The sequence below is a fragment of the Tamandua tetradactyla genome, chromosome 8, assembly GCF_023851605.1.
Source record: "Tamandua tetradactyla isolate mTamTet1 chromosome 8, mTamTet1.pri, whole genome shotgun sequence".
NCBI lineage: Eukaryota > Metazoa > Chordata > Mammalia > Pilosa > Myrmecophagidae > Tamandua > Tamandua tetradactyla.
Genome location: NC_135334.1, coordinates 56,800,222 through 56,824,394, shown reverse-complemented (window position 1 = coordinate 56,824,394; position 24,173 = coordinate 56,800,222). Strand labels below are relative to the sequence as shown.

Sequence of the window (24,173 nt, the reverse complement as noted above, 5' to 3'; positions counted from 1 at the left end):
ACCAACTCAGTAAATAAAAAAGGAACAAAAGGACTCTGTAATGTCCCAATTGATACTTAATAAATGTTTCTTTTTGCATCATTGTAACAACTTTATTCTTGTTCATTGGGGTAATAGTTCCAGAAAATTCCAATCTAAAGCCTTTATTTTAGTGTGTAGGTTTATGCATTCTTCTTACAAAGCATTTACAGCACTGTTAATTTGTAATGTTGACTACGTTGAGTTTAACATTGTCATTGTGTCCTGGAAATACAGAGCTGAATAACTACTCAAGTTTTATCTGCCTGAAATGTTCAATAACTGATTATTTCAATAAAACAAATTATACAAGTAAGGTATAAATGTGTTTGTTGTGAAAAAAAAATTAAAATGTTATTGAAGGAAAGAGAGTAAAACTTATATTCTTCCTTTGTGTGTCTTAACCATTCTCACTTCAATCTGCACAGATATGTCATTAATAACGGTTTGGGGTGTATCATCCCTTTAGACCATTTTCCTTAAAATTCATATGTATATAATAAACAGTATTTTTAAATCATTAATACTAATATTTTAATATTGATGCTAGATATAGTAATATGATATTTTAGCGTTAATGACATATCTATAGAATTGCTTCTTTTGCTTAAGTGTTTCTTATAGCTATTTCTATGGCAGTGTATTTAACCTAATATTTGTTCTGATTTTTTTTTTTAAAAGTTCTCTTTGAACCTTTGTAGGAATAAGTTCCATTCTGTTTTAACTGTTATCGAAATGTAAATAAGTAATCATCTTGGTAGCATCTAGCAATCTTAAAACAAATTCAGAGTTTTAACTTGTTTTTGTTGTTTTAATTCTTGGTGTTAAAGTGAGATCTGTTTTTTACCTCGTAAGTGATTTAGAAGCATTTATTTTATATTTTCATTATGTTTTCTAATAGTAACACTAGTGTTACATGAAATGATAACATTTCAGAACTCAAAGCCATTCAATCAGGTAATATTAGATGTCATTCTTTGCTCAAGATTGATAGGGAAGTTTTGAGTAGACCTCTATGAATCCTATTTCACATCAAGATTCTTTCCATGGCGTCATGCACTTCCTCTGAATAAATGTTTCAAAGGAGATATATGAAGTACATCTTTTACATCTATTATATTTTCCACATGAATAAAAACTGAATAGATAATAAAAATAACTTTATAAATCAAAATAGTTTGTTCTAATTGTAGGAACAGGAACGTGACCATCATTAAAAGTTTACTTAAAAGGATAGTTATTTGAAAGAATTTAATGCAGTTTGAGATTAGCAACATTTGAATGCCTGTAAATGTGTTTTTTAAAGAAAACATGCAATAAAATTTGACATTGGAGTCGTAATAAAGAGCTGCAAATTCTTTCAAAAACAATTTACTAGTGACATCTGCTGGTACAAAGTTGTAATAAAGATGAAAGTATCTCATTGAAGTAATTTTATGGAAATTAAACATAGAGAAATATACTTCGTGGAAAGAATTTTCTTTTACTATCATTTATACTTCTAATTCAAGGTGTTTTTTGTCTTTATGGGTTTTTTCCCCCTTTAGCATTGATCAAGAGCATTATTCTAATAACAATAACATGCTTTCTTATACTTTCCTGTACATAATAAATGATTTCATTTATTTACTCTCCCAAGCCTCTATAATTAGCTGTGTTTCAACTGAATTGTTTCATGTAATGCTGCAAATTCTTTTTTCTCTTGTCTTTGTTTTACATCATACTTTGTGTTAGCATAAAACCTTACAAATGTGGGCATTCAAGAATTTTGGATTGCACCATGCTAGTTATTTTTTCCTCTGCATAAAATAAATGATAAATATACTGGAAAAAGTTTGTATATACATGAGTAAACGTCTTCTCTTTACATATACTTGAAAATAAAAATGAGACTTTATTATTGGAGGATGATTTACTAATAAGAGAAATAGATTTTTGTTTTCCTTCTATAGGAGAGATTTTCTACATTATAAGTCCTGGATGAAGTATAAATTATGCTCAATTTATATTTGGATATTTTCTTTATCCACATTTTATTTCCTAGATGATGTTTTATAGTTCTATGAATTTAACATATAAATGAATCATATGTCTCCCTTGAATCCCAGACTCGTATAACCAACTGCTTACTTCCTTGACATTTCCATTTAATTAGTTAACATGTGCTCAAATTAACATAGCCAAAACCAAACTTTTCATTTCTCCTTGAATTTGCTCCTTCCATATACTTACTCCCTTTAGTAAATGGCCATTCTATCCTTCCACTGACTTAAACCAAAAATATTTCAATAATTTGTAAATTCTCTCTTTCTCTTGTACGCCACATTCAATCCAAGAAATTCTGCCATCTGTACCTAAGGGTATATTCAGAATTTAACCACTTCTTTCCACCTCTACCACTATGATATAGTCAAGTTACTTTCATCTTTGCCTTTCTAATTACCTCCTTCTACTGTGCCTCCCTAGTTTATTCTCTACCAAGCAGCCAAAGCACTTCTTTAAAAAAAAATTAACACAGACCTTGTCATTTCTCTGATGAGAACCTTCCAAAGTGCTTAATGTATCTGCAGGTCTTATATGAATTATAGACCACTTCTTCCCTCTGTTTCCATTAGTCTTCTCCCCCCCACCCCCAGCCCCCCACCCCGTGCTTCATTAAGGTTTCTGATCAAATTCCCAAATGTTACCTTCTAAAAGAGGCCCTTCCTGACCAAACTATGTAAATTACAAGGCCTAACTCCATCCTTGTTTCTCCCCTTATTTTGCTGTTTTTTTGCCATAGTAATTATCATCATATGACATAATTATTCTTTTATTCTCTCTCTCTTTAACTCATTATATGAGAGCAAGGATTCCATGTTCTCTATAGTTTTCTATAGTTTATCTTTTAAAATCTAAACCAGTGCCTTATACATAGCAGACAGTTAGTATTTGTTGAATGAATCAGGGGACTTTATTAATACATATATGGAGAAAGTAATTTGATTTATATCGTAATAACTAAATCCAAAGAATAGTGAAGCACTGTCTAATAATGTCTATTTTATTTAAATCTTAACACTTATATCATGCTTTCTACATTTAACACAAATTATAATAGTGTTTGATAGGCTAATGCTCAGATAATACTCTTGATGTCAAAATGCAAGGCCATATCACTATTTTAAAGTTTCTTTTTTGGGGGAATAATTACTTTTTTGTTCTTTTGACTTAGACATCTGACCCTCAATTATTTTACAGACCTTATACACATGAATAGAAAGAAGAATAGTCCCTTTTGAATTCCTGCTAAGACTTTATCAATATGAAGTGCTTCCCACCGGGTTCTGCTGAATGAACCAAACTACCATCAAATTAAAATTGCAAATTCATTTGTATTTGCCCTTTTTATATTTGAAAGCTACTTTTTGATGTTTTGATCTGCCATTAAATTTCTTGTTTGAGGTCACAAATATGCAATCCTGACTAGACCAACTTGTGAGAATCTTTTATCTTTTCAGCATTGCACAAAGATAAATCTTTAACAATAACATACCAAAGCCAAAATTCATTTCCAGATATACGTAATTTTTTACTCAATCTACTGCTTTCTGTAGATTTAGACCTCTGGTCTATTCCCTCATCACCCTACCTATCTAAAAAATTACCCAGTTAGGGGTTTAAATTACTCAGAAACACTTTCTGCAGATGGGAAAAGATAAGTTTAAAAATTTTAATGCTATAATTTCCCCTTGCATATTTTTAGCTTAAAATGTGAATTCTTTTGCCTTTACCCCATTCTTTGTGGGATAGATAATTATATCATATATTAACCAAATTCTGTGGTTGCATTTCTCACTGTTAATGTGACCACAAAGTAGATTATGTTGCTTAATTGAAATGAGTTATTAAAGATCTTAAATGTCTTTGTGCCCATGGATTACATTCTTTTCTGAGAGTATATATCAACTTTAGTAAAAATGTTCATATTTAAATTGGTAAAATGATTTATTATAATTTTGTGCATTTGCAAACCTAGATTGAAGCTGTTCTTTTTATCCAAAAATAACTAATATCTAGAATTGACATGTATTAGAACATCATTGCATCACTAATCTTTTTAGATTTCTCCATGAGATTTTGATACTAAATACCCAAAGGTCCTTTATATAGGCGAGATCATAGTTATAAATCAGGTAAAGTTAGTCAACAGCAGTAGGATAATGCAAGACCAGGATAATAATGTCCCCATTTTAAGATCTTGTTTAAATAATTTTGGCAGAGTCTTTTCTTCTTAATTATCATGTAGTTCAAGTCTAACGTGCATACAGGGAATATACTATTCCAGGAGGAAATATGAGAAAAAACATGACTTTTGAGTCAAACTTTATTATTATTATATTAGAATTCTGACTTCTGTTTATGATGTGATATCTAAAAATTACTACATTTTTTTGAGCCTCCAAAGCAGCTGTGGAATACAGACACCTTTTTATGAAGTTGTGATGTAATTAAATGAGACAAAACATATAAAGTGCCCAAAGCAGTGCCCAACAATAGTAAGCACTCAGTAAATATTTTTTGGAATTTTCTCTTTCCTGTGCACCAAAGCCCCTGCATTCCCTCCCTCCTGCCATGTTCCCCATGCTGTTGTGCATTCTGACTGGGCTTAATTAGAAGTTAAAAGCATTGAACTGAACTTGAAGCCTTTCTGTGCCTGCCAGTTCTACATTGCTCTGCATTCACTGAATTAATAAGTAGGGAGAAGTCAGGACCTTGAATTGACCTACGTATAATACCCAGCAGGTGTATGTGGCCTTTTACTTCACTAGCAAATTGCTCCCCCAGGGGTTGGCCAGTATGAAGAATGCTCCACTCCAACCCTCATTTTAAGTCTGCATGGAGCCCTTAGAAGATTTGCTTAAGTCTGTCTTCAACCTACAGATTTGAAAGTTGAATCCTAAATTATGTTAATATGACACAGGAAAGCATTATCATTTTAATCATTTTGTGCAGTGGGCCTGCTTCATTGCTTATTGCTTGTTTGACTGTTTGTAGTTCTCAGATCATTTTCCCAAAAGAGTTTCATGTTTTAGAAAATAATCATTTTCAGAAAAAAATTAATTTATTATACCACTTTATATTTTAAAACATGCTGTTTTATGAATTGTAAATTTTTGTTTCAGGTGCAAAGATGGTTTGAAAGGATTTACATTCTCTGCACTTAGGTAAGTAACATGTTTTATTCACCGTTATGTTGAGAATGAATTTGTGAGTTTCCTTTTTTTAAGAAGTAATATTATTATACATAATATTACTTTTAAGCTGAAAGTAATTTTAGAAGTTACAAAAGTATTTCCCATTTTTAAGCTGAAAGTAATTTTAGAAGTTACAAAAGTATTTCCAAGCCTTAGCAGATAGTTCATTCAAAGAGTGCTTCACCAGATTTCTTACTCTGAAAATCAGCCTACAGCTGTTTATTGAGGGTTATTGTATATCTTATACTGTGGGGTGTTAGAAAAGAAATGCAAGAGCTCTCTCTTCAGGGAGCTTGGAAAGACAAAACTACACATGAGCAATTATCGAAAAATCGAGTACTTAACTCTGTGATAAGATTATGGGCTTTTTAAGGGCCTTACCCATGAATTTTCAAACATATAATGGTGCTTTTACCACAGTGATTGACACTTAGTAAATACTGTAGAAATGTTGATTGGCATTAGCATTATATTTTATAGTTTATTAAGCATTTTCACATGAATTAGAAAATAAAATTTTCACAATTCTGTGAGAATGGGTATTTTTACGTCCATGTGACATGAGGAACTAAGGCATAGAATGTTTGACCTCTTTAAATTCACACAAGTTACTGTGCCTAAACCCAGTGTTCTTTCAGTTATGTCATAAATGTTGCCTATTTTTATTCTCCTAAGTGCATGTCGTAGATGCCTAGTGATTATTAGAAGTGTGGTTTTTACTATAAGTTTAGGAAGAATAATTAAGGTGGGCTTCAATACTAGAAGTTTTTCCATTATTATCTCATGAGCTTACCTTGAGGATCAAATAAATTAATGTATGGAAAGCATGAGAGTATTCCAGGTAGAAGTGAATAATGTTAGAAAAAGCATGAAAAGTGATATAAATGTGAAGTACAAGGTAAGAGTGGGAAAATCAACTTAATAGTATAAAAAGTTTGCATTAAAGATAGGAAGATATCTTCTTTGATAGGTAAAGTAGGCCCAGATTACAGAAGACCTAGAAAGAAAGAAGATAAGCCTGTATAGGATAAGATGGACAGTTAGGAAGGCAGTGAGGTTTTTGAGGTAGAAGTTGACAAGTTAGCCATGGTATTTGGGACATTGAAAAAGAGATTACCAGAAGGTAGAAAAATGAAATGATAAAAATTGAGATTTGGATGTTAGTATGGCATTAAAATGATAGGGACAAAGTTAAGACTTGCAATGGGAAAAAATGAAGATGTAGTGACTGATATCTTACCTCTTTCTCTTCCCTTCTACCTCCTAATCCCAGCCAAGTATTGAGAACCTAAATACCTGAAAGAAGGTGCTGTTAACAGAAAATCAGATAGCATGCAAGGAAACTGGCTTCAGAGGGAAAAAATTGTGCCCCATATGTGATTATAGATCTTTGTTGTAGAAACTCTATGTTAACAATAACTTTCAAAGTCATAATACTCAACAGCAGTTTTCTATTTTATGCTTTTCATCAAAAGATCATGAAACTTATTAGAAAATAATTGCTTATTTACAGCATTAGTTGTAAAGAATTCTATGGTAAACTCAAAGTTGGTAACAAAACCAACAAAGGAAAACTTTGCCTTGTTTTTCTGCATCTCTCCCTTAAACTCCCCCACATCCTTACAAAAATTCAAAATGTGCCAGGTATTTTAGTGTCTGGTCTTCAAATTTATGTGTAATAAAGTGCTGGCTTGGACCATTTAGCGCTTAAAATTTTCTCTGAATATATAAAATACTCTATTGCTAGTATTCCTGTTATTAGGGAAAGAAAATTGTTAAATACTATGAATTGTGGTGTATTTGTATTGTGCATTTCCTTCCACTAGCAGATTTTTTTGTCTTTTTAAGATTAAAATTTTTTTTATTGTGGTAGCATATTTACAACATAAATTTCCCATTTTAACAACTTTCAAATATACAGTTCAATGGTGTTAATTATATTCACAGTGCTGTGCTACCATCACTACCATCCATTACCAAAGTTTACTGTCACCCCAAACATAAACTCTGTGCCCATTAGCAATAACTTTCCATTCCCCCTCCTGCTACCCCTTCCCCTGATAATTAGTAATCTACTTTCTATCTCTATGAATTTGCATATTCTAGTAATTTCATATATGTGAGATCATGCAATATTTGCCCTTTGTTTCTGGTTTATTTCACTCAATATGATATCTTCAGGGTTCATCTATGTTGTTGCATGTATCAGAACTTTATTACTTGTTATGGCTGAATGATATTTCATTGTATGTGTATAGCCCATAAATCATTTATCTGTTGTTTATCCATTCATCCACTGATGGACTCTTGGGCTGCTTCTAGCTTTTGACTAATATGAGTAACGCTGCTATGAACATTGGTGTTCGAATATATTTTCAGATCTCTTTTCTCAAGTCTCTAGAAGTAGAATTGCTATATCATATGGTAATTCTGTACTTAACCTTCTAAGCTACTAAACTGTTTTCCACTGTGGGTATAACATTTTGCATTTCCACCAACAATGGACTAGAGTTTCTGTTTCTCCATGTATTCTTCAGATCTTGCCATTTTCTGTTTTTGTTTTTTTTTTTAAGTATTGTAGCCATCTTAGTGGGTATGAAGAGTTACCTAATGACTAATGATGTTGCGCATCTTTTTATGTGCTTATTGACCAGTTGTGTATCTTCTTTGGAGAAATGTCTATTGAAGTCCTTAGCCCATTTTTCAATTAGGCTGTTTGTAGTTTTGTTGTCAAACTGTAGGAGTTCTTTATAGATTCTGGAATGAAACCTTAATCAGATATATGGTTTCCAGGTATTTTCTCCCTTTCTATAGGTTGTCTTTTCACTTTCTTGTTAATGTCCTTTGATACATAAAAAATTTTAATTTTGTTGAAGTAAAATTTATCTATTTTTCCTTTGTTGCTCATGCTTTTAGTGTAAGTCTTAAGAATCCATTGCCTAATTCAAGGTCCTGGAGATATTTTTGCATGTTTTCTTCCAAGAGTTTTATGGTTTTTAGCCCTTATATTTAGGTATATCATCCATTTTGAGCTAATTTTTGTATATGGTGTGAGGAAGGGGGTCCACTTTTATTCTTTCACATATGAATATCCAGTTTTACGAGAACTGTTTGTTGAGAATACTTTCTTTCCCCATTGCATGGACTTGGCACCTTTGTCAAAATCAGTTAGCCAGTGCTCACTTTGCCAGCACACATACTGAAATTGGAATGATACAGAGAAGATTAGCACAGCCCCTACGCAAGGATGACATGCAAATTCGTGAAGCAGTCTGTATTTTTTCGATCTTGGTGTTTGCCCCTATGAAGCTTATTCCTGCAAAGGATAGGCTAAGCCTACTTAAAATTAGACCTTAGAGTCACCCCAGAGAACCTCTTTTGTTGCTCAGATGTGGCCTCTCTCTAAGCCAACTGAACAGGTGAACTCATTGCCTGCCCCCCAACATGGAACATAATTCACAGGGATATAAATCTCCATGGCAATGTGTGGCAGAAATTCTGGAATGAATTGGGACCTGGCATCAAGGGATTGAGAAAGCCTTCTTGACTAAAAGGGGAAAGAGAGAAATAAAATTTTAGTGGCTGAGAGATTTCAAACAGAGTCAAGAGATTATCTCGAAGGTTGTTCTTATGCATTATATAGATATCTCTTTTTAGTTTGTGGTGTATTGGAGTGCCTGGAGGGAAGTACCTGAAACTGTTGAGCTGTGTTCCAATAGCCTTGATTTTTTTAAATTAATTTTTAAATATTTTTAAACAAAACAACAAACAAACACAAGCATTCTTACCATATGATCATTCCATTCTACATATATAATCAGTAATTCACAGTATCATTACATAGTTGTATATTTATCATCATGATCATTTCTTAGAACATTTGTATCAATTCAGAAAAAGAAAACAAAAATATTTGTACTTATCATACCCCTTACCCCTCCCTTTCATTGATCACTAGCATTTCAGTCTGCTAAATTTATTTTAATATTTGTTCCCCCTATTATTTATTTTTAATCCATATGTTTTACTCATCTGTTGAAAAGGTAGATAAAAGGAGCATCAGACAAAAGGTTTTCACAATCACAGAGTCACATTGTGAAAGCTATTATCATTATACAATCATCTTCAAGAAACATGGCTGCGGGAACATAACTCTATATTTTCAGGCAGTTCCCTCCAGCCTCTCCATTACACCTTAACTAAAAAAGTGTTATCTATTTAATACATAAGAATAACCTCCAGCATAACCTCTCGACTCTGTTTGGAATCTCTCAGCCATTGACAGTTTATTTTGTCTCATTTTGCTCTTCCCCTTTTTGGTCAAGAAGGTTTTCTCAATCCCATGATGCCGAGTCCCAACTCATTCTAGGATTTCTGTCCCACGTTGCCAGGAAGATTCACACCCCTGGGAGTCATGTCTCATGTAGAGAGGGGGAGGGCAGTGAGTTTGCTTGTTGTGTTGGCTGAGAGAGAGAGGCCACATCTGAGCAACAAAAGAGGTTCTCTTGGGGGTGACTCTTAGGTCTAATTTTAAGTAGGTTTAGCCTATCCTTTGCAGGGTTTAAGTTTCATATGAACAAACTTCAAGATTGGGGGCTTAACCTGTTGCTTTTGTTGTCCCCACTGCTTATGAGAATATAAAGAATTTTCCACATGGGGAAGTTGAATTTTCCCCCTTTCTTACAATTCTCTCAAGGGGACTTTGCAAAACTTTTTTTATTCACTGTTCAAATCACTGGGATTTATTAGGGCATCTTTCTGGACAAACCTACAAAATCTCATGCGCTGCACAAGTTTCCATGTTCCAGTAGCCTTGATTTTTGAAGTTGATTGTATTAAGATACAGTGTTTATGATGTGATTGTGAAAACCGTATGTCTGATGCTCCCATAGGTTATGGATAGATAAGTAAAAAAAATGGATAAATAAATAAATAAGTAATAAGGGAGACAAAGGGTAAAACAAATTGGGTAGATAAAAATACTAGTGGTCAATGAAAGGGAGGAGTAATGTATATGGTATATATGTGTTTCTTCATTTTTCTTTTAATTTCTTTATCTGGAGTGATGCAAATGTTCTAAAAAATGATCATGGTGATGAATACACAACTGATGATATTTTGAGCCATTGATTGTATACCATGTATAGAATATATGTGTGTGAAGATTTCTCAGTAAAAATATTTTTTAAAAAATCAGTTAACCAGAGAGATGAGGTTTCATATCTGAACTCTCAGTTCTGTTCCATTGAGCTATATGTCTGCCCTTGTGCCAATACCACATTGTCTTGATTATTGTAGTTTTGTAATAGGTTTTAAAATTGGGAATTGTGGCTTCTCCAACTTTGTTCTTCTTTGTCAAGATGGTTTTGGCTATTCATAGTCCCTTGTCTTCCATATAACTTTGATGATTGGTTTTTCCATTTCTGCAATGACGGTTTGTTCATATTTTGATTGGGGTTGTGTTGAATCTGTAAATCACTTTGAGTATTTACCGTGTTTACAATATTTTAACAATATTTTCCACTATGCAGATTTTATTTCATTTCAGATTCCCCATATTACAGATGATTATTCTTAAAGTTATAAAGTTGCTACCAAAAGAAAATTACTAAAGCCCAATATATTTGCTGTTGCCAAGTTTCATTGTAAAAAAAAAAAACAATGTAGATTAATATATGTAATTCTTATAGGTTTCTAAAAAGTAATATATGACATGATTATCTAACTGTACCACTTTCTTGGCTGTCCTGATTTTTATTGCAGACAGGCTATAAATATATGGCATATCACAAATATGACATTTAATATAATTACTAAAGCTAAGAGAAAGAAAAATGCTTTTTGTAGCCCAATTTAATATGACTCCCTGGCAATATTAAACTTTGGCGAGGAAAAGATATCCAGTTCCCGATATATTTGAAAATGATGAGATTTAAAGGAATACAACTATTAAAAAATTTTTTAAACCTTGGAGGTCTTTTTAGTATCTGTGGTGCTAGGGAAGTTTCATTTCATACAGATCATAATTACTCAATCATCAGAATACACATTATTAACTCTGAGGATAATAGTTTTTTATTCACAAAGGACAAGTATTCACAAAGCACCTGTTTAATGTATTCTTATTAAAAATAAACTAAAAAGTTTTAGAATATTGGATTTTGCTTCATTTCAGTGCTCATTTTTCTAGTACTTCTCAATAATTGAAAGTTAGTATGGGAACTACAAAGATAACATTCATTCGATATATATTTATTACATATTTTATTTTGCCCCAGGCCTTCTGCTAAGCATTGAGAATGCAGTGGTGAATGAGTCAGATATAGTGTCTGTCCTCACAGAGCTTACGGTCTACTGAGGAAGACATTTAACAAGTAATCAGTTATAATTGTGCTAAATGTTGCAAACAGAAAGTGTAGATTATCTATGTTTTATGTGGGCCTAATTTAGTGCCTGTTAAAGCCTCGTAGTTATCAGAGAATGGAAACTAAGTGCCATACAGTTCACAGATCTCTTTTTTTTTGGAGGGGTGGAAGAGGGCAGGACAGAATGAGAAGAGAAGCATTGAGACTGTTAAAAACCAGATGGGATTCTAGCAGGGCTGTAGGGAAGAATGATGTAGACAAGAAGAGCAGCGCAGAGACATAGTTTACGTGGAGAATGGTGAATAGTTCAATTAGCTACAATATATAATAATAACTCATATAGTGGGTGCTCCCTCTGTCCTAGGTACTATTCGCTGCTTGATGTTTGTATTTAATTCAGTAGGCCATAGCCAATGATGTTCTTTGAGGGTGAAAGTAACAAGTTGTGATCTGTACTTTAGGAACTTTCTTCTGGATGTTCTGTCTAGTATGATTTGAAAATTACCCATTTATATAGATACTGACTCACATCATGGGAATTGATAGAAAAAGTCAATAGAATCATGAGAAAATAGCCAGTGCAGGAGTCGGAAGGTACACAAAGCCTGATTTATCATAGTTTAAAGCATGGTTAGAAGTGTATATAGTTTGGTGTTTAAGAACTCAAGATTTAGTTGGTTTGGGTTCAAATCCTACCCTTGATAATTACCAGCTATGGACTAGGTACTTTTCTTGTTAACTTTTATGGGAAAATGATAACTACTTCACTTAATAGTGCTGTTGTGATGATAAAATGATTTAATATTTGTTAAGGCTCCACACTATGCTTGTCATGTAGCCCATGTCAAGCTACATGACAAAGGATACTACTTACATGTAGTAAGTGATAAGAAAATGCTAGCTATTACTATATCCATTGATTCAATAAATAAGATAAAAATTTACTTATTAAAGTTCTTACAGTGCTTTGGGGCTCCTTGGCACTTAGGCACACAGAGGACGGATCACCAACTCAACCCGACTTGGGTCAGGTAGAGCTTCTCCAAGAAATTAACTTCAAATTTGAGATGGTTAGTCCTGGTGAAAATAGCTACAGCATTATGAAAAATGTGAGAGATATTGCCATATCTGTTTTATTTTTGTTACTATAAAGAGCAGTAATACATCTCTTAAACTCCACATGTATATCCACAATTAAAAAAAATTCTTTTAGACTATCAGCTACCAAAGATGCACACATAGCTGTCATCTGGTGATAAACAAAACCTCACTGCATATTCCCTGTGATTTGATAAGCTTGATATATTTACAATGTTTGTCTGAATGAGATGGATTGCAGTGTTGATAGCAACAGCTTTTTCTTTCTTTCTTTTCAAAGTATTTAGATTTTTGGATTGTTTCTCTCATGTTCCCATATTTTAGTATAGTATTATTGATAACCCTGTTTTATCTATGTTTTATAATATTATCTGAAATTTCAAAAATTAGAGCTTCCTTAGGAAAGCTTAGTTTTCCTTTACAAGAGCAGTGATTCTTATAGCGAAGACACAGATAATAATAATGATATTTGATAAAGGATACTGAATGATATCTAATGGCAGTAACATTTTCTTTGGAAAATATAGCACTGTTTTGATGAGATGGAAATGGCGTCTGCTCTTTGGATATTTGGGCTTTTCAATGATAAGTAGATAGATTGGAGTTACATAGAATTTAAGATTTTCTAATGAAATGGTGTGGGAATACATGTAAACTTGACCATTTTCTAATTCTTATTCTTTAGTTCCACCTTTTCTCTGCGTACATACAGATGATGCTCTGTTGCACTGCAGCTATTTTATGACTCAAAGTGACACTAAATGTGAATTTAGAATTAAAAACTAGGAAATTATTCATTGTAAACAGGTTTTAGGGAAAAATATATTGTGATTGACTTGTAAACCCAAGTTAATAGTTCACCTGCTTCTTTTGAAGATGTGTAATACATTAAAAATCTGCTTCTTTTAAGATGTGTAATACATTAAAAAACATGATGATAGCAAAAGTTTACTTATAAAAATATAGCTGTGCTATATTTTACTTGGTTAATTTGATTTTAAAGCACCTTGCATTGTCAAACAAATGTCTGTTACAAACATTTTCTGGATTTTTGAAAGTCTGTGTATATTTCTTTAAAGAATGATTGAATTTTTGAATTTTATATATCATGAAAATATTTCAAATAAGATACTCTCTAAAAAGTATTTGTATATAAATATATCTTTTTTTCTCATAGATTTTTTTTGAAAGATAGAAAATGCTTCACATTATGCTCTTTTCTTTAGATTCATTGTAGGGAAGGAAGAAATTCCCACACATTCTTATTCACCAGAGGCAGCATATACAAAAGTGGAACAAAAGAAAGAGAAACATGAAGCAAAAACAAGAAGAATGAATATAATTACTCTAGTCAGGAAACTTGTGGATACAATGTGAGTTCTTTAGCTTAATATTTTAGCACAGTTTGCCACTGTTTTATATTTGTACCATGATCAGATATTTTTGTTTTCTATTCAAATAATTATAATTTTTCATGAAAAACTGTGCATAGAGTTTTATAAAAGGCATATAAAAGTTGATGCTATTTATTATTTTTAGGAGGCCTGTAAACCATCATATACTGAAGGAGGCTAGGATGGGGAAGTTCAGGAAGCAGATTAATATGTGCTAATTGAATGTGCCAAGTGTGGGAAAGAGAAAGAAAAGCTTCTTAAATTCAAGAAGATCAATAAGGAACAGACCTTAAAGAAAGGATATTTTCTAAGAGTGGAAATTGTCAGGGCTTTAGAAGTGAAATAACTCTTTATTGTATATTATATAGAAAATATATTCTGTATATTATATAGAAAAGTCTTTATATTTCAACAAAAGGTCTTCATTTGTATTTCTAGTATATAACCTTAAGAAAATAAATTTAATGTTTTAAAATAAAAGCAGCAGCCCATAAAAATGTTAGTGGTATATTTTGATGTGGGTAGAATGAATAGGGATTATAGAAAGTTTAGGGGATCAGTTCTAGGAGGCTCAAACCCTTTATGAAGTGAGAAGACTTGGGTTTAACTTGCATTTTGTCCCTACCAGGTTTATGACATTGGGAAAGTCATTTAATTACTCTTCATCTCAAAAGTTCTCCTCTGTTAACTGGGTTAATAATCTCTATTAAGAGTTTTGCTAGCATTAAGTGAGATAACCTACGTTAAATTGCCAGCCATAATATACATGAACACAGAGTAAGTGCCCAAAGCTTTACTGAATTTAATAACTTTGTCCTCATTTTAGCATACCCAATACATGAAAGGTAAGAGGGAAGAGAGGAAAAGGAGATGGTAGGAATAATTTGTGGCAGTGTACCAGTTCAACCAAGTTCAGAAATAGTTATGGGTCACTACAGATCACCTTAGTGAAAGAAGGGGGGTTGAGAGAAGGATCCACATTAATGGAAATAATGTCAACAAGAATTAGAGGGGTATGTAGAGAATATATTACATGGGTAAATGATGCCTTGGGTATCAGAACTAATTAGATCTTGGCAGAACTTGTCAGAGTAGCCTCAATGGCTATGTTGGTGTGAAAGTAAATAATATAGGAGATAGGCAGTCCAGGACTTGGGAAGTCATTTTAATGAGAGAGGTAGGAAAGATTAGCTGACTGAACAGTGCAGGTGATATCAGGATTTAACTTCACTTGCAAGTGGAGTAGGAGAGTTTAAGAATTCCTGTGTAGTTCTGGTAGCAGTGGCTAAGAAATGTCTTTGAAGAGGTCTCTTCATCCTTAAAAGTAGGAAATGTGATGGTTTGCATCAATCACCTCTTTTCAGACCCCTAGCTTGAATAACTCAGCAACTTCACAGGACCAGATATGTCATATCATTTTAACGGCATAAGGGATATTGTGGGTGTGAACTGTTGCTGTCACCTTGACTAAGAAAGACTGCCTGTGTAACTATAGCTGCAGTCCAGAATTGACTTTGGGGAAAGGTCTTGCTAATCAGTTTGTAAATAGGATTGTAGAGGTACAGAGCCAGAACATTGTTATATGAGTTATTGTTATAAACATGGTGTTCCAGCCATGAATTTAGTTAATTAACTACAGTCTGAAGGAGATTACAAAGACTGCTTATTTTTGAACATGAACCCATCAAAGAGAGAGAAGAACAACTAAACCCATGTTAGATTCTTCTTCTACTTACTTTATTATGCCTAGAGTGAATAAATAGTCCTGGAGCCAATGTACCAAATAATTAAAGTAAGTATGTCTTGAACAGTAGTCCTTCCAACAGAAATGTTTATTAAACACTAGAAGGTTAAGTGTATTTATTTTTTTTACATGGGCAGGCACCGGGAATCGAACCCGGGTCCTCTGGCATCGCAGGCAAGCATTCCTGCCTGCTGAGGTTAAGTGTTTTATAGTTAAATCTCCAACAACCTACTTTTGAATTCCTAAATGATCTATTTCTACATTTATTTTTAAAAGTGAACCTTGAATTCTAATGCTGTATCATGTTTCTTTTCCATATGTTTTCCCTCAAGTATAATTAAGTATAAATTCCTGTAACTTGAACACATTCTCATGATTTTTGCTCAAGTACTGACTTCATGGATGATTTATGACTGTTAAACTTTATAATAAATTATATAAAGCTTCTAAAATATTTGGTAGAGTATATGGATAATAAATACATATTTTTCATATTTAGTCACAAATACACACCAATATGGTTTTTCTGTTCCACATTCAAGTATTTCGATTGTGGTCACATATTTTATACAGTCAAATGATGAACAGCCAAGAAAAAAAACATATTTGTCATTCTCAACTCCCAAATCCTAAGAAACCAAAAGATGCACACAGTAAGTGATATTTTCTCCTTTATTGATTAGAGAGTTTTAAACAGATCTACACACACACACACACGCACACACAGACACATTAATCATAATTAGTTTAGTTTTTTTAATTTAATTTCAGATGCAAGCATGGACCAAGGCATAGATGTTGTAAACACTATGAAGATAACTGCATCTCTTATTGCATTAAAGTGAGTATATAAAAATATCCACTTTCTAAACAATGTGGAAAATGTACAAAAATAACTTATTTACTAAAAGAAAATTCCAAAGTAAATGAAAAAATTGATATTAATAATTGATATCATTCTTTACATTTGATTTGAGGAGTTAAAAATATATAAGAACTAGGTAACAGTAGTTTTTAGTATTCATCTACCAGAGCCATAGTTAAACAATTTTTAATAGCTTGTAGTGAAAAAGTTATAAAATAGGAGAGAAGATGTGTTACAAAGAAAAAAAGACAAAAATAAAGCCATTAAAATGTGTATTTTGTAATATATTTGTATTAGAACTACATCTTAAGACAAGGCCTCTGGAATGTGCTGTATGCTAGCTGGATCAGCAGTTACAGACATAAACTGTGCACAATCTGGTACAGTGGCATTTGGTTTTGGACTTGTAAAGCTGTTACATTTTTTAAGGCATTGAGGTAACTGGAGCTTGTCCACAGTTGCTCTATGTTGAGAAATTTAACTATGTCCACTGGCATAATTTCCTTATGCCCTAATATACTAGTGTACTAGTGCAGCTCTCCCTACGCAGCCCCCTAACCCAACTCGGGACGCCACCAACTCTGTGCAAGTTATTTTCATTGCAGTTAGTCTGGCACAGGTGGCGCCGTCTGCTGCAGATTCCTTAATTATCAATGGTGCTCTAACAATTCTGATGCTTTTAAGTGCTATGTTCTTGCAAGCTCTGATTTTGACCCAGTTGATGATAAGAGCAGATTTCCACAGCACACCAAAAGACAGCCTCCTTACCGTCACTCTGGAAGGAACTGCCCCACATTAGTGCTTATGGATGTGAATGCCTGTGGCCAGTGCTGATGGTGGCATTCACCCAAGTCAGCACTCTGAGAATCCCCAAAGATATGACCCGGGGTAAAAGCAGTAAATTATTTTTTTCTGTTGTTCAGCAGTTTCGAGTACACTCCTTCCAGATCTGATTTTCTGCCCCACTTTTAAAGAGATGAAAAAAGAACATTGCTGGCAGTCTCCGAGTCAGCTCCTTTGTAAAGTGTAATTATTCCTTCCTGCTGAACATGATTGTAGTTCAAAGGATGACTTCAGAAGGGGGCTAAGAGAAATATTCTGATTAAATCAGAGCTATTTGAGAATATTTTCTTTTGGGAAAGTGATTTAAAAAAATTAAAGGAGAAAGTTAGTGAAAATTAGTACGAAATGAAAACTCTAGTGACACTTTCAAATGGGTACCAGTACTGTACTAACTTATGTATAAATCAGAATATTATGTCCATGAATGTAAAATTCTTTGAAAGCCTGTGGCTGAGAAATTAATACCACAAACATAGTAAACTTTTCTGACAGTGCACCTCATTATTTCATGGTTTCACATCTATCACTTGTTAAATTGTATCCCTGAGTAAATATTCTTATTAATTACATTCCCCTCAATTCCCTAGATTTCATTCACACTTACTTTTTGTAGGTTTCTAGTACTTGACACCCCACCCCCACCCTTTTTTTTTCAGCTTTGTTAGTTTCTATCTTAGTGAACTGATTATTTACACCATATCACTTATTATAATCTATAATTATTTTCTCTGTTTGTTTACTTATTTATTTTCTCTTCACCCAGTGAGCTTGAATGCTTCACCAAGGCAAGGACTTTGCATCCTCTATACCACTATATCTCCAGAATCTAGTGTAATGCCTGGCACATAAAGCTGTTTATGTGCTTATTATTTGAGGAATAATAAGCATTCCTCAAATATTTCCTGAATATATAAAAGGGTAAATGGATGGAGGGATGAATGAATCTCTTGAAAACAGCATGGAAAGATTGTGACATGAGCATGATTTTTGAGACCTTAGATTAGCATTGTAAGGTTATCAACGGCAAGATAAAAGTATGATTATTTCATGTATTAAACAAACAGTAGGTAGTTTCAATTAAGCAAGTACATGGTAGTTGGACAGTTTAATTTCCATGTTTCAACCAGATTTTAGATAGTTTCAGGTAAATTAGTGAATGATACTTCATAACAGTTTTTTTCTAAAAAAGAGAGCATTTATCTGGAAGATATAAATCCTTTAAAGCATAGCAGGCAAGCACTTTTAAGAGTATAGTAATTTTTCCATTTCATTTGGAGTGAGAGAGAAGATGACAGACCAATATTATAATGTATTGGTTGAGTTTTTTATAAAATATTATTATTTCATTAATGTTTTGTTTTAATGTAATTGGTATTTTCAGTCTCTGTGAAGTGACATCAAACCTCATTTTCATAAAAATTGAAGTGAACTCGACAAACAATAGTCATCCTCTCCAGATAGTTCCCTTTTGCACTATAAACAGATGTGGGAAATCTGGAGAAATGTTGGCAGCAAATATGGATTTGTAGCGGATTTGCTTACTTGAGTTTTATTATTATATCCTAAAGCTGCCAAGCCCTAAAAATTTTCTAATCTGACAAAACTGAGCTCAGAAATTTGGATATAATAATTTATTTTCCTGTAAAATTCTGTTAACATGATCATTTTTTAAAGTTGGGATCAAATGTATAAACAAATGGTAAAATTATTTTTCATTCAACAGAATCCTTGCTCATACTTATGATTAAGAGCAATTTCCTTTCAAAATTTCCAAAAGCATTTGGTTTTGTTAACTGCTTTCTTGGAATTTTAGTACTTTTGTTTCAAAAACCCATTTGTGGTTTAGGAATTAAAAATCTTGGTTATTGTCAAGAAATGGAATATTTGTGCGTGGGCAAATTTGGCCAGTGCTTGTGAGATTTTCAAGTCTTCGTAAATCAAAGAGCATACACCCACTCCAAGATTTCACTCTTTATTAAAGGTAATGTTTTTCAAATTACTGTTTGAGGTTTTAAAAGTTAATTTTGAAAATAGCTATAATATAAACTTGTAGCAATTTTTTTAGACTTGTTTTGATTCTGAGATTGTAAAGTTCATATTCTGTCAGACTTCGGAATTTGATTGTATATCAGATTTTCCTCCCAATTTTCTCTAGGGTTTCATCAGGATGTTTAGCGTGGGGTACTTGATCCAGTGTTGCCTCCGAATCCCCTCTGCATTTAGGCATCTGTTTACACAGCCATCCCGGCTACTTTCTCTCTTCTATAATAAAGAAAACTTCCAGCTTGGAGCTTTCCTTGGCTCTTTTGTTAGTATATACAAGGTAAGGTTTTCAGAAGAGATAGAAATGGGAAATAAGTGCCAATGGTTATAGTTGCAATGAGATGGTCTTAATTCATCAATCATTTTTGATGCTTTTTTCTGTAACATTTATAAGTATCTTGATAATACCAAAAATATATAACATACTAAGAATTAATGTTGCTTGGAGAAACTTTTTTTAGAATGTTATTTACTATGCTTGTGTGATATATTTGCTTTTATATATAATATAAAAAATTTGCAAAGACTCATTTTCTTTTTTTAATCTGATATGTGTACAGTTAAAGGTTATATTGTTATACCTAGTATATTCTGTTTTACTTATTTCTTGGCTATTAATTTAAATATATTCTAGACTCTTTAGCTGATCTCAACTCCTGATTAAACCAGTAAGGGTTTTTTGTTTTAAAATATGTACGCAATATAAGTATGTATAAGCAATAACTTATTTTCCCTCTTCCACTAGCTATTCCTACCACATACATAAGCACATACCTGAACACATGGGGAGTGATCATTCTTGACATAGTACTCTGCAACCTTCAAGTAAAGACCTTTTGCTTAAAATGGAATCACTAATTTGTAAATCATATTACTGATATATTTTTATTAAACATCCAAAGTGTAGATTCTAAGTCTAAATCTAGACAGCATTAGGTAAAATGTGGTAAGGGTTGACCTGCATTTATTTTGTTGTTGTTGTAAAACTCAAAAGAAAATGACTGCTGGAAAAATGGAATTTTGAAATAATTCTGGAAATAGTCATGCTTAATTTTATGAAATAATATAAAAAAGTAGTTATGGAGAAAGTATTATGAAATGGAATGAAGAGGAGTGATAAGCTATAGATAAATTATAGATAATATTTGTTATAAAACATTACTAATATTAAAAAAATTTTTAATATTTGACTAATAAGCATTGCTAATATTTTTTAATATATAAGAATTAATAGTTAATTGGACAGATTATGCCTCTTATTTGTTTATATTCAAATTCTTTTTCATTTTTCATGTCATAGTGTATTTATTCTTAAAATAAATTCTTAAATGTTTACATTTAAGATTACCTCCAACCTTTTTATTCCCTGGTTGTTTATTCTCCACCATTCAGCATATCTCAGAGCATGTTTTTTTTTCTTTCCATTACTATATTTACTTAGGTAATACAAAGTGATGATATTAAACTGAGGAAATACAACTGTGTCAGAAAATCTATAGTGGAAAATATTCGTACAGTGCATTCCAAAGCCACCCATCTGTGATTAAAAAAACAAAGAAAACATGCCAGCATCTTTGTAAGAAGTAGTTAAGAAGGTGCAGGCAAATTAACCTAATTTCTTTTTTTCTTCTTGATGAACTGCCCCTTTTCTCATTTTATCCTTGTTTATCTCTGATAATATTCCCTGTTCAGTAATATTCTTGTCAACTATATCTGATATTAAAATAACCTATTCCAGGCAGTGTAAGGGTAGCTCTGTGGTAGAATTCTCGCCTGCGATGTGGGAGACCCAAGTTTGTTTCCCAGAGTCTGCACACGCCAAAAAAAAAAAATAATAATAATAATAAAATAGCCTATTGCAGTCTTTTGAGTAGTAGTTGATGGTATATTGTTTGCATCTTTTTATTTAAAATTTTTTTTTTTTACATGGGCAGTCACTGGGAATCGAACCCGAGTCCTCTGGCATGGCAGGCAAGCATTCTTGCCTGCTAAGCCACCATGGCCCGCCCCATCTTTTTATTTTTAATCTTTTTGTGTCCTTGTTTTAAAGTTGGTTTCTATTAGACTTACATATAATTGGTTCTTTCATTTTTGTCCAGTCTGTTAATCTGTCTTTTAATTGATGTGTTTGGACTATTTACATTTAATATATTTATTATACAGTGTGTTTAAACCTGCATTCTTTCTAGTTGTTTTCTCATGTTTCCTTTTTAAAAAATCTTTTTCTGTCTTCTAGATTTGAGTATTTTTCTGTGACTACATTTTATCTCTACTATTGGCCCCACTGTCTCCACTATTGTTTGAAATTTAATGGTTGTCTTAAAGCTTATAATACATATTTTTAGCTTAGCAAAGTTAATCTTCAAATAATATTATACCGCTTCATCTATAGTCTAAGAATCTTATAATGCTGTATTTCTAGTTCCTCCTTCCCATCCTTTGTGCTGTCATACACTGTTACTATTTTTGCTTAAGGCAAGAGGCCAGCATACCCCTCTGAAAGTATATAGATAGTAAATATTTTAGGCTTTGTGGGCCATATGGTCTCTGTCACAACTACTCACTTCTGCCATTTGAGTGTGAAAGTCGCCATAGAGAATTCATGAATGAATTAAGCATGACTGTGTTCCAATAAAACTTTATCACACTGAAATGAGAATTTCATATAATTTTCACATATCACAAAATCTTATTTTGTTTTTTCATCCATTTAATAGTGTAAAAACTATTCTTAGTTTGTAGGCCATGCAAAAATAGATTGTGGCCAGATTAGGCCATAGTTTGCTGATCTCTGTTTTTAGGCAGTTCATTTACTTTTAGACCAATGAAGGATTTTTTTTAAGTCTTTTAAATTTACTTAATTTTTACCATTTCCAGAGCTTGTCATTTCTTTTTATAGATCTAAATTTTTGTCTGGTATTATATTCCTTCTGCCTGAGGAACTGCTTTAAAATTTCTTATATGTTTGCGGGTGATGAATTTTCTCAGCTTTTATTTATCTGAAAAAAGTCTTTATTTCACTTTTAGTATTAAAGATATTTTTACTGAGATTAGAATTCTGCCTTAACAGATTTGTAGTTTATCCATTTTTTTTGCCTTTTTGGTTGGGTGTGACACTCTTTCCAATTTCTACATCCAGGCAAAAATGGAACTTATAGATTCATTTTGAAAAATCATTACCGTGAAAATATTATGTATAATTTATTAATAGAGGATATCTAGAACAATAACTTTATAATAGATTATTGTTCATAATTTTCCCAATTATGCATTAATTTGATTTATTTCCAGGTCCTTCTAGCGACTAATTCATTACAGATGTTTTTGTTTTCATGATTTTCTTCTGTATATAAAACAACTATATTCATTGTATTTTCTCTTTAACACAGGGTACTAGTTGCTTCCTACGCTGGCTCAGAAACCTGGATGATGAACTTCATGCTATTATAGCTGGTAAAATAATGATAAAAAATGAATGATGATTATTGTATCAATAGGTGGTAGGAATGAATGGGAAATGTCTGCTAAATTCGTTCATCATCCTGTGTATCTTCCTTTGTAATAGAATTCCTATTGAGAAATTAGTCCAACACTTTGCATTTGTAAGGCTTAACATATCAAGACACTCTTGGCCTGTTTTTGTTTTTTTTTTTGAGTTGGTAGTGCAATGAAGTTGAGTTATCTGTCCTGCTCAGCTAGAAATCCTAGACAATGTGCCACAAATGAACATAAAGACTTAAAATATTGTATAAGTGATTAATAGAAGTTCAATTAGACTCCCTTAAAAACATTCTATTTTTCTACTGACAACGGTGCCATATATTTTAATAATAATTTATTTTTGTTTTTAAGGAACTTGTCATTTTATAAAAATAAAAATTACAGGGAATTTTTTCTGGATGTACTACTTCAGTTAAATTGACCATTAATCACATATTCATTAGTAAAATTCCTACTATTGGTATTGTTTCCCCTCCCTTTCTCCCCTTAGTTCTCTCTTCCAGAATGAAGGCAGTGTTATTGAAAGAAATGTGATGATAGCACATCACATTACAAGAGTAGATGAATATGATATTACTGTTTAAAATCAGAAATGATACCAATAACCTTAAAAATTAAATTTTTTAATCATTGTATTTAGTAAGACTACTGCTATTTTTTTTTTTTTAAACATGGGCAGGCACCGGGAAAGAAACCTGGGTCTCCAGCATGGCAGGCGAGAACTGTACCACTGAGCCACTGTTGCCCGCCCAAGACCATTGCTATTTTTAAAGTTAAGCTAAAAATAAAAAGTTTTTAGAATTATGTATATCAGAGCTGATTGTTTCTAACTCTGAAGATACATTTTTTTTTACAAAGGTAACTGTTTTATTTAAGTTAAGTTTCCTGAAGGTAAATTTTTAGTTAAAAAATGTGTGATAATAAGAACTCAAAGCATTTTAAGATCATCAAGTATATTACTATCCTTGACTATTACAATAAGAGGCAGTGCTACAAATAGATTTTTTCCTGTTTAAGCAAAGTAAATTAACATTTCTGAATGACTTAATAACAAAGAAACACTTT

The 24,173-nt window shown here is 32.4% G+C and overlaps 1 protein-coding gene and 1 non-coding gene across 2 annotated transcripts in view; both read left to right on the top strand.

The window, feature by feature from the left end:
- TMEM135 (transmembrane protein 135) overlaps positions 1-24,173 on the top strand; it is a 360,541-nt gene that overhangs the window by 322,582 nt on the left and 13,786 nt on the right. Inside the window, exons 7-11 of the mRNA XM_077113327.1 lie at positions 5,184-5,225; positions 13,945-14,091; positions 16,628-16,697; positions 19,720-19,887; positions 22,997-23,060. Coding sequence (XP_076969442.1) covers positions 5,184-5,225; positions 13,945-14,091; positions 16,628-16,697; positions 19,720-19,887; positions 22,997-23,060 — 491 coding nt within the window. The remainder of the gene's footprint in view (positions 1-5,183; positions 5,226-13,944; positions 14,092-16,627; positions 16,698-19,719; positions 19,888-22,996; positions 23,061-24,173) is intronic.
- Positions 8,431-8,537, top strand: LOC143645327 (U6 spliceosomal RNA). The gene has a single exon (XR_013157051.1). It is a non-coding gene; the product is annotated as a U6 spliceosomal RNA (small nuclear RNA).